The sequence below is a fragment of the Pisolithus orientalis genome (genome assembly GCF_024613125.1).
Source record: "Pisolithus orientalis strain OTSU chromosome Unknown F5J12scaffold_2, whole genome shotgun sequence".
NCBI lineage: Eukaryota > Fungi > Basidiomycota > Agaricomycetes > Boletales > Pisolithaceae > Pisolithus > Pisolithus orientalis.
This window is the reverse complement of record NW_026260783.1, coordinates 1,618,087-1,630,167: the sequence shown is the minus strand read 5'-3', so window position 1 is coordinate 1,630,167 and position 12,081 is coordinate 1,618,087. Positions and strand designations below refer to the sequence as shown.

At 46.2% G+C, this 12,081-nt stretch overlaps 1 protein-coding gene across 1 annotated transcript; it reads right to left on the bottom strand.

Moving 5' to 3' along the window:
- Nucleotides 1–390: 390 nt before the first annotated feature.
- Nucleotides 391–651, bottom strand: F5J12DRAFT_712181 (uncharacterized protein; the record flags this gene model as incomplete). Its single annotated transcript, XM_051740748.1, has 1 exon — nucleotides 391–651. A coding segment is annotated over one exon (261 nt), but the record flags the coding sequence as incomplete, so codon positions are not given.
- Between the last annotated feature and the right edge of the window lie 11,430 nt (nucleotides 652–12,081).

The following is a 12,081-nucleotide window of genomic DNA, read 5'->3' as shown; positions in this document are numbered from 1 at the left end:
GTGACTTCCTCAACATTGTTTGGTTGCTTATGAACTTTGATGAGGGGGACAAGCTTGACAGGTGGTCATCAGAACAAAATGACTATCTATGGATGCTGTCTTTGCTCTACCAATGTGGGGAGCAGGAATCTGCTACCTAGCATGAGAATGTGGGCTCCAGCCTAGGGATAGGCAACCTGAGGGGGTGATTTTAACCCAAGGGGAGTCAATCTAGCTGTAGGAGGGTGGTAGGGAGTGGACTTGACTGAGTTGCACAAGTCAATTGACCTGTAAATGAAATGCATGATGGATTAAGGGGTAGAGAAGCCTTGAGCTGGCCTAGAAACTGTCACAACTATGCCTGTGACTCAGCACTAGGCAGGGGAGAGGGAAGGGGTCATGTCAACATCATTATTTCTGCTTTCTCTCTGTGTCTCTAACTTGGGGCTTCAAAATTGTTATTTTTCCTATGGATGGGAGATGGTTGACATAATAAATGTGGCCAAGCAATCCTTGGTAGCATAGTGAAGGTACTCCATACTTCATCTGAAGTGTGCTATCAAGATCTTTGAGGTTCCTAATGGAAGGGATATGATCAATGCTGAGGACCATAAGTCCCCACAGGATAATCTGTAGTTGCATATCAGAGAATAATGAGTAGGGGAGATGCTGTAGAATGTCAAGGATGCATGTCTATCCATTCATGCATCAGTGAAGTTGACACATTTGGAAAGAACAGAAAGGTGAACCTGTTTGTTGGGCTATGGAAACCATGGTAAGTTTGGGGTGGTCTCACCACATTGGGTTGGATGTGATGCACCAGGCTGGAGAGGTTCTGTCATTGTTCATCAGTGAGAGGTAGCATAAACTGTGCTGGGGGAGTGTCAAATCCATCTTCATCAGATGAATGGAGATCATCACCATAGGCCAACCAGGTGGCCAAGCTGCTAGCAGAAGCAAAGTTGATCAGTAGGGACAGGCAGGAATGGTTTGCAAGGAAGTGGTGCAGTGGTTCTGATAGCATTAAAGTAGGCCTGGTCACAACCTACCTAGGTGGCATTGTGGAGAAAGGCCTCCCAGTCACTTTGATGATCATGGGTAGTGGTGATGCCATCAAGAAGAGACACAGTTTGTTTAAAAAGTTCACCCTTGTTGAGCCTATTGACTGGTACCTCAGGTTTCCATGCCTCTTCTTCTTCTTTTGGAAAGTCCCACATGATTGTCATGCCAGGCTTCCTCAAGCGATCATGGATCTGGAACATAGGTGAGGCTGCAAAGGCCTGGTTCTGCCAAGTCATAAACAGGTGATAGGTGGCATGAGTTATGGCACCTTGGACATCGTGAACAAGAAGACAATGAAAGCAACAGTAAATTGCATACATAACCAACAGTGCAGACCTGAAGAGCACAAGTGAGTGAGTACAGGCAACTGGACCCCTGTCACAAGTGTTGGACCTTTGTCACAATGGCCAGGGGGAGTGTTGAGAGGTGATGCAACAACAGAGGAAGTGAGTCAACAGAGGAGGACAGAGTATTGGGTGGCTATCATCAGCCCCATCTCATCCCATGCAGCTTGGTCAGTGTGTTCTCCTTGTCAGTATGACTGTCAGAATTGCACAACACCCCTGACTTCCTCTTAGGGTGGAGTAGGAGCAGGTTGGGCTGCAGAGTACAGCAGTCAAAGTCCAAAGCAAATCTGACCACTGGGTGGCAAGATATTCAACAATCAGTGAGTGGAGGGGTATGGAGGAAAGTTTCAGAGGCAGAGGTCAGAGTCAGAGGTCAGAGGTTGGATGAGAGGGTGTTGGGTTCAGCTAGTGCACTGCCCCCTTGTGTGAGCTCAGCCCTTGTATTTCAGAGGTGGAGCAGACTCAGAGGGAGTGGAGACAAAACTCCAGAGGGAACTGAGAGGGAGTCAAAGGTGGGGCCTTTATTCAATATTCATACTGATTACATCAGAGTACTATGTGGCCTTATATACAACATAGGTCAAGGGCAGTGCAGTTTAAAATGCAAACCAATAAGCATATAACAGGTTAGCAGTCCCTCTGACACAGGGGATAGAGGGTTGGGATGATGGGGACCTTAACTGAGACAAGGAAACTACTACAATGAGAGAGAGAGGGTAAATACCAAAGGAGTGGAAGAATGGAGAAAAAACTGACACAAGGGCAGAACCCTATCTGGGATGCAGGGCTGCAAGTCCAACATCCTGACAAACTGACCAAGGTCTTGGAGGAGGTGCAGGCAAAGGTCTGGCCTTCACATGACTGGCCTGAGAGTGGAGGTGGGCAGAGTTGGTTGGAATATGGACAGGGGACCTCAGGGAAGTGCAGAGATGTGTCAGAAGGGTCAGAGGAGCATGGGAACATGTTGGAAGAGGGTGGAGAAAGGTTCCCAGGGTGTGGAAGAGGGCAGAGTAAATGTTAGGGGCTTATGTCAGTGTCATGGTCATGACAATGACTTCCAGAAGGATGTTCTTTGGTCACCTCAGGTCTGTCACTCAGTTACAGAGGTCTTATGTGGTTGTTTTGGTCTCCCCACTTGATGAAGCATATGGATCCTTCCTTCCTGCTCCCTGCACCATCTTTATTCCAATCTCATCCATCACTCTCCCCACATTGCAACAGCTGCAGTATAATCTACTGTTCTCCAGCTTCTCTGATTGCATCCATGATGAGTATGATGCACATCTTGCCTTTTTACTGCAAGACCCAGCAGAAGATGTCCCCCCTTCTCCCTCTCCTCCATCAGAGCCCTGTTCATGAAGCTTTTATTAACTTCACTGAGAGGACAAATGGGTGGGAGACATGATTGCCTATGCTCCCATTACCCCACAGACCCCCAATGCCCAAGCCCTTTGATGCCTGACTCATGCCATCCATTTCTGGAATTACAGCTGTTTGCAAAACGATGCAGAAAATCTGTTTGACAATTAGTCTGTTTGGATATAGCCGGGATAGGACCCCAAAACCACCTCTATGGTAACATTGTGTAGTGTAAGCACATACTTAGACTTCATCCCTATGGCAGACTTGTTTTTCAACATGTCATTGCTGTTGCAATCCCCCACTCCCATCGCAGAAAAATTACATTCTTTCATGATTTCGCTTTCTGTCCATGGACCCAAGAAAAAGGAGAAGGGAAAGACTGCACCAAAAGCGACCATGAAGACAAAAGAGCTTACTTTTGCTGTCAACGATACTAACTACCTCAATTTTCTACAGCATGTACTGGACAAGCATGGTCAAGGACAATATAGGGTCTCAAGCAGTAAACATTTTCCCTTCAAGTTTGTACCACCCAAAGCACAGAGGTAAGTCATTTCTCACTCTGCAAATCTGTGCTAACCATGCTTTACCTTAGCCAAGCCATCAGTAATGTGATCGATGTCGATAATGAAGTCGACTACAAGGATATGGTCAAGAGGATTCATAGCATTCACCCTGGCCCAATGAAGATCTACGTTGATATGAAACATGTGGAGAAACTTCCAACTATCGATGGCTCTGGAGACAAGAGCAACTTGTCTGGTGAGGTTAGTGGAAAGCAGAAACATTCAGACCTTGATATGCACCTTGCCCAGTGGTGCATGAAACTCCTGAGCTGGTACAAGAATGAGAACGATGAGGGAATGACTTATGTCAGGCCAGCAGGGCCAATCCCCCTTTCACCTGCGATGGTACTGGACTGGTGCCATGCATTGGCAAGTCTTTCACTACTCATGAACATTCTATCCCTAAACTATCTGTAGGATGAAGGGCAAGCTATGTTGTCAGTTCCCCCAAACCTCGAGTCTTTCAATTGGAGCAACAAAGCGCCGTTTTTGCATCCAGCCCACAAAGTGCAAGCCCAGGCATCACAAAATATTGATATCAACTCTATTACTGGTGTTCTCCTTCTTCAGACACTTGCAAATTCCGGCCTCTTGTCACCCAGTGTATCTAGTGCCTGCACTTCTCCAGTTCCACCTCCTGCGACACCCACACGCATGCCACAGGATCCTCCCATTTCACCACCCATCCCATCTCCATCTCATCTCTCCCACTTTCTTTGCTATGCTGAATTGAACCTCGGTGTTTGCAATGCCACCCTCTATGAATGGGAACTTGAACTGCAGTCGATTGGGCCTGACATCCTCATGGATATCGATGACCAGACACTTGCTAGGGCTGGTATTGCCACTGGTGACATCATTCATCTCAAGAAGGGAAGTTTACTTTGGTGGAATGGTCCTGATGCGAAGAGGAAGCATAGCGACACTGGGGCATCATCAGGCAATGAGCAAGTGGGCCAAGCCTCATCCCCACCCACCAGGCCATCGAAGAAGATCGTGTATGAGAAGTGATTCAAGGATGGTGGTGGGTGTTGTTTCACAGCATCTCTGATGACAATCAACAAAGATGACAATGGTAGCAAGCCAGCCCTGCTTGACTACGACCTTTATTATCACTGTGAGAGTCAAGATCAGTGGTTACCTGTGCCCTGGGGTTTCATCGTTGATGAGACTGGGGAGGAATCAGAGGACAACATTTTTTCTACATAATGCCTACATACCTTGCTTCATGTAATGCCTATGTCACATACATAGGTATTGTATCAATTGCAATGTCAGCCTAGAGGCCATTTTTCACATTCATACTACATTGAACCTGCATGCAAAATCGACTGGTAATTGAAGGGGGAATCTACTTAGACACAGTGATACAGTCACTACACTATGTACCCAGATGTGCAGAAATAACCCTCAGCCTTTTCAGGCATAATACTTTGACATGCGTGAACAATTGCCATCATCAATAAGTCATCCGAGTGGTGATGCAAGTATGCCTTGATTGTAGAAAATGCTTGCTCGATGGGGTTGTAGTCTGGTGAGTATGGCAGGAGATAGATCAACTTGCAGACTGTGAGACATCAGCGAAAGAAATATCAATTGATGGATAGTCATGTATGATGCATATCTTCAACTAACTTGCGAATTTCCTCACCATGGTGAATGTGGCAGTTGTCCATAATAATAATGCTGTGGGGGCCAGGACATGGGTTGGTAAAAGGCATCTGTTGGATAGATTAGCATGTACCAGCTTGAAGATGATTCACTTACAACATGCTCCTTCAGAAATCGCAGAAATCACTCTCCATCAACAGCGCCCTCGATGATATCGTATGTGATGATGCCATCAAGCATGATGGCAGGGAGAATAGAGTAGTGCATTCCACATATGAAGTACCTCCTGACTTGGCAACATAGACCTCTGACTGTTTGCCCATGTGGGCAGGCAAGTGGAGGTATGCTTGTCCTTGGAAGCTTCATCAATGAAGATGAGCATATTCGGGTCTGGCACTTCTGCTGCGATGCAATTCATGTAGAGCATGCATGACTCCTTGTTCCTCTCAGAGGCAGATGTGGAGATGACCTTCTGAGTGATGTGGAGGCCCTGAAGAGTTTGAGAAAGTGTAGATGGAGTGATACGAACTTGACACTTGAGCCAGAGCTCCTCTCGAAGCTTGTCTAGGTAGATTGTGCTGCGATGTTGAATGATGGCAAGGATAAACACGATGTCTTTGAGGCTGAGAATGCAACGACGACTGATGGTATGGGAATAAGTGTTTGGGTTGTACATGACACCGTACTTGGTGTGAAGTCTGAGAGTTTTGTAAATGAGTGTTTTCTTGATGCCTAGAATACTACAGATTTGCTTGATGCTATAGCCATTTTGGTGAAGGACAGGAATACGAGACTTGAGGTCGATGGATACCATGCAAGAGGGCATGCAGGCAGTATGTTCAATTCTTAGTGTACTACGGTAACAGACAGTAGCTACCCACTAAGGTACTTCTGGGGTCCTATCCTGGCTATATCTGAACAGTCTGATTGTCGAACAGATTTTCCGCATTGTTTTGCAAACAGCTGTAATACTTCCCCATCTAGAAACACTGCCCATCTGTCATCCAATCTTTTGATCTAGTGATGTCTCAACTGAGATCTGACTTGCATTGCAACCCCCCAATGTGATACCAGTGTGCTTACTCAGATTCTGACACTATTTGACTCATACTGTGATATTTTGACTGTCCTTGACTCATTTGTTGCCAATACTTACCAATCCTCTTTGCTCACTTACTTTTCATTTCTCACTTACTCATCATGATTACTCATTGCTTACAGTCCTTACTCATTACTTACCAAGCATTTGTGCCTCATTTGTCATAGGCTGTGCTCCCCCCACAGTATATAACCCCCCCCCTGTACTTAGCTACAATCCAAGCAATCAGAAGTCAGCAGTCAGTTCAGTTCATCTCTGAAGTAACTCATCATTGACAGTTGAGGCTCATTTGGCAGGGTCTATCTGTCACCATTCATCATCCTTGGTAGTTGAGGCTCATTCAGAAGGGTCTATCTACCATCATTCATCATCTGCAGTCCTCCCCACACTTAGTCAGCAAATTTGCTTAGTCATCCCTTCATTCCTGCATAACTTGTCAACTGCTTGTGCCAGGAGTCCTTTTGGCTGAATACCTTTGTTCTATCCAGCATACCCTATCCAGTCACCATCTGTTCATCTGCTCCTGCATAACTTGTTGATGACTTGCACCAGGAGCACCTGCAATTTTCCCACTATAGATTTTTCTGCCCTCTAGGTACTGCAGAGGCAAACCACCACTCACTTTTATTTGTCTTTTGTGTTGGTTTTTGGTTGGTTCACACCAGCTTTCCACACATTGACTCACAATGGGGTCTATACTCCTTCAGGAATGGCATGCCAAGTAGGATGTCTTCTTTTCCTTTCAGGGGACTGATGAAAACCTTGATCTTGAGTTGGTGCCCTTTGATGACTGTGTGAAGTGTGCATTTATACTCAAGCATCTCCCAATCTTTCTGAGTAAAGGACATTGTTGGGAAGGGTTCATCAACACAATAAGCGATGGTCTTGAGCTTGTCAACCATTCATTTTTTGATATAAGGTTGACCTCTGCACTGGAGTCAATGCAGGCAACAATGCTTGCATTTGTCATATCCATGACTCTTGGACTCAATCCTGGTCCAGTCCAGACCCCTAGCCCCTAACTCTGGTCAAGCCCAGTCCTGGTCCAGCCTAGAAAACCTAACTCCAGCCCTAAGAAACCTAACTCCAGCCTAAATAACTCAAGTCCAGTCTTTTACCCCTATCTCTGGTCCACTCTGGCCTCCCAGCCTTGCACTGCTCCACCCCAGTCCTCCCAGGTCCATGTCTGGGTCACCTGGACATAGCTCCAGTCTGTTTCCCTTTGTTTGTACTATATTTAGTCTAGTCCCCTTTGCTGATCTTGCTTACTGTACAAACCTGTGTCCAACTCCAGTTATGCCAGTCACCCAGACTTTGACTATTAGTCTCAGCACAGCCTCTGTGGCTGTTCTCTCTTGCTAATCATCTTGCTAATAGCTTATTCACAAGTCTGGCTTCATGTTCATTACTCCAGACCAGCCTCATGTATTTAACCCCTGTACATACTTCATAGCACCTCAGTCAGAATATCAATTTAGTATTACCCTCAACTCTGTACTACTCTCCAAGTCTACTCTATAGCTAAGGCTGAGCCTCAAGCTATCCCCAGCCCCTGTCCTGGACCTCTCCCTGGCTTGCATAAGGGTACAGCACATAAGCTGAGACCAAGGGAGGTAGATCCAACCCAGACTGGCTTCCCCCTGTGCACACTCCAAGACCAGCTGGTTTCCCATGGTCCTGGTCTTATTCCTGCACTCCCAGACTTAACTCTGGTCCAGCTGGACTTGGCCCCTGTCTCCTGGCCTTGACTTTGGTCACCCAGACTTAGCCCCTGTCACCCAGTCTTGAAGCCCAGTCACCCAAGGGTAAACCTGTACTTAATGGCATTGTAGTCTTCTGGTTGTACTCTTCCAAGGGGAGAAATGACTCACATATTGGATTCCTCATCTATAGAAGTACATTTAGCAGACAATATGTATGACAGACTGACTGCAGCAAGCAGTTCAGTAGCCCAATTCAAAAATCCCCTTTCTTCATCTCTGCTTCTATGATCTCCATGATCCACTGTTCCATTTCTGGCTTAACTTCCTTGCCATCTTTGCAGACCACTTTGATTGAGAAGCTAGACTTTGTCCAGTTCTCAGGAGTCTTCATTGGCTTCTTGCAGTCACACTTGATGTGACTGGTTTCATTACAATTAAAACACTTAATATCTGCATGATGCATGGAGGTCTTTCATTGTTGATCAACATCCATAGCATCAGGGTCATGATGCAGGGCATGGTATGAGATGAATTGGTGGCAATCATGATCAGAATCCTTTCCTTCTAAGATCTGACATGTAGCAATAGCCATACATGCTTCTCCCACAGCCACTATCCATTCTTTTACTGTACTAGTGGTCCTTCCAGTGTTGAGGATCAAGTTATGATAGTCAGGGGTGAGCCCTTTTCTGAAAAATATACTCCTCCATGGGAGTCTTCACATAAGCTGGCCTTGTTAACAAGTCCCATGAACTCCACAATGTACAACTTGAGTTCTTGCTTTCCTTGAGAGACAGATGAGAGCTTGAATATAGTGAGGGCAGTCTGATTGCCAGACTTGAAGGTGGCTCTTAACCTTTCAACAAATTGTTCAAAGGTTTCAAAAAAGATAAGATGTCCACTGACATTGTTTTCATTTTGGTAGTTTTCAGTGAATGAGGCAGCAGCTCCCTTAGTCATAAATGTAAGGGTGAACATGATCCTTTGGTGATTGGTTTTGTTGACATGAGAGTTAAGTGCAAGATAGCCACACACTTGAGTAACCCAACTTTGCAGGGTCTGATGACTTCCATCATATTCTTGGGGGCAATTGATGTTGAACTCCCTTCCTCTGTTAGGAAGGGATGGCACATGTTTGCTTCCTTTGATTCCCTTGATGCCCTTGCCCTCACTGTTCCCACCAATGGTTAGCTCTGGGGACTTTCCAAACTTGTGGGCATACCACTGAGTTAGCATCTTGGCACTGGGGGTAGTTCCTGCAAATGGATCACTAGCCACAGTCCTTTTTGTGACATCTTCCTGTGCAGATCTGATGATAGAAGCAACTTCTGCTTCCATAAAGGTCTGACCAGAGGCTGCTGGCATTTCAGAGGCCAACTCTGCATGACCTAATTCCATTCTGGACATTTCCAGTTCCTGTTTGTCATTTAAGGCTGATCTGAGATCCATGGAGACCAATATGTTGTCTTCTTGTTTGGAACTTGGGATGACCTCTGTCTCATGATATCAGGACAGAAAAGCTGCAGTAGAGTGTGGGGGTAGAGGCAGCCTCACTCTGAGACCTCTTCCAGACAATCCTCTGGGGTGAGGAGATAGTACAGGGGGGTTTATGAGAGGGTGAAGTCACTTTGACAAAAAGTGTGAATGGAGGCTGAGGGAGGAATTACAACCCAAAGGTAACCTGTCAGTGTAGGGGTGGTCTAGGGAGGATTTTATAGCCTAGTGGCTATCTGTAGACTGATTGATTTGATTGAGATAAGAAGGGTGCAGTTCTGTGTTTGATAGTGCAAAGGAACCATGAGAGCAAAAAGTCTTGAGACTGTTAAGCTCTGTAAAATCTGCAAGAGTTTTTTTGCTTTTGTTATGCTCCAAGATGGTGGCTTTGTCAAATGGACTAGACATGTAGCAAAGGAGGGACACACTGCAGGCCAAACTTGTTGTAACCCCTATGGATCCAATACTGACCCTGACTTCAATAGGTTCCTTCTGTCAGGATGGTGCCTGATGCAAGAGGATCAGGAAGAAAGCATATATTTGAGGGGATTTGCAAGGTAGCAAAAAACTAGAGTTACAGAGTACTGTACTTCTAACTATATACCTCCCTGAGGAGGGTGCACAATATCTCTGTAAGTAGCAGTCCACTGTGGACAGTAAGCAATAAAATAGTAATGAGTTGGTATGACTCTGTAGTGAAGGAAATGAAGCCCAAACCAGCAGCACAATCAAGCACAGTGAGGGGGCAGGACAGATGGTGGTAACAAGACATATCAAACATACTATACAGGGGTAGATGCAGAACAAAACAAAGGAAACATACAAAAGAACAATCAAGGCACAGCAACAATGCTGCAGAGGTTCTAGACCACAACCAACTCCTTCCACAGATGGTGGATGACCCAGACCATGGCCCATATGGTGACAATGATGATGGTGATGACCTGGAACCTGAGAGTTGTGAGGATGTGAGGTGTAACAATAGTCAGCTTGATGTGTACATGAATCTCTTTTAAACAAGAATTCACTGCTCAACTATCACAGTTTAAAAATGAAGTACCAAAAGCAGAATGTGCTACTTGGGCAGATGGGTGCTGGGCACACCTACAAGGATCTCACAAGCAGCAACAGCACAAAAAATGCTACCTCATTCCTAAACACATTAGTTTACTGACTGTTATCAGCAACAATTGAGAAGGAGTTTTCCTGGTGGGGAGAACTGCATGGGTGGTAGCACACAAATCCTGCATACAACAGCACCTGGAGTGCTGCTGACAGTGGGCAGGATTTGCTGGGCATGCAGTTGAACCCTTCAAGCTGCAGCCAAACCCACCATCTGGAGAATCTGTTGATCCTGCTGCAGGCCTGCCAAATTCATCTCAGCTGGAAGAGGGAAAAATAGAGGAGGGTGGTGACAATTTTCATACTACTGACAACTTTTTTGCAGACAATTCTGAACTGATGAGTGTTGACAATGACCCCCCCCATGTCATGTGCTGAGATGCCATCATTTCCCATACCATCCCCCTCCCCACTCTTCCCTGAGCAAGAGCTGCTGCTGCCCACTGTTGTTCCATTGCCCTCTCCATCCTCCACCAGGTGGCAGTCAACATTGGCCAACCCATCATGTCCCCCCCTTTTTTCTAAACAGTTGTTGCTGTTGTCCCTCCCTGCTAATTCTGAGCAGTTTTCACTTGCCCCCCCACCATCCTTCAATTTTTCCAAGTCATCTGCTGTCATGTCTCCTCCCCCCTCTATGTTTAACAGGGCAAATTCCATCAGCTTGAATGACAACCCCTGTCATAGTCATGTCTTGACCCTGGCCAGACTCAGCCTCACATTCATTTAGTCCAGCCTCAGCCTCACCAACCACTTACCCCAGTTAGTCTAGCATGGTTAACACTGCTTTGCAGTACATGTCACTTCAGTTGAACTCTGCCCGGTCTTGTCCCCAGCCCACCCTGTCCCAGTCTCTGTCACCTTAGTCATACATTACTAATACTAGTCTTACCAATCACCTTAGCAATCTTTGCAAGACTGGCTTTACCAGTCTCTGTACTATAGTTACTTCCAGTATATAAACCCATAGATACTTGGCCTGTATCCCCTCAGTCTGAAACCAACGAAGTTACCCTGATAATCCTGCCTCAGCCTCAGACTTGGACTGAAACCCATGCAAGGGAATAGCACTGCCTTCCCAGTCACTAAGTCCAACCAGTCCACCTCTGTTCCCCTGCTCCCCACCTGTTCCCAACCCTTTGGCCTCATGCCTGCTTCAGTCTCTGGTCCAGTCTCAACCCAGACATCTCAAACTTGACACTCATCATCTTCCCCCCCCAGTGTCACTGCTCTCTCAGATGACAGCAATTCAAAGCTGTCATCAAAGTCATTCTGTAAGTGTGCATGGGAAACCCCTGCTGACAAGCTTTCTTTGGACCTTGTGTGCTTCATTAACTTTTGTTAAGCAATTTCAACAGGCACAGCAGGATAGGTCAGAGGTCAAGTGTCACCAGCTTGAGTATGGATACTGGAGGACCCACCAGAAGGCCACTGCTCTCTCAGCCAATCACAAACACCAACTTACCATACAATGCAAGCTGTTTGCCCATGAGGAGACAATGGCAGCTTGTCAAAGTCACACAACACCCCTGACTTCCTCTTAGGGTGGAGTAGGAGTGGGTTGGGCTGCAGAGTACAGTGGTCAATGTCTGAAGTGAATCCAACCACTGGGTGGTGAGATATGCAGCAAACAAGGAGTGGAGGAGCATGGAGGAAAGTTTTGGGGACAGAGGTTGGAGTCAGAGGTCAGAAGTCAGATGGGAGGGCATTGGGTTCAGCTAGTGCACTGCCCCCCTGCA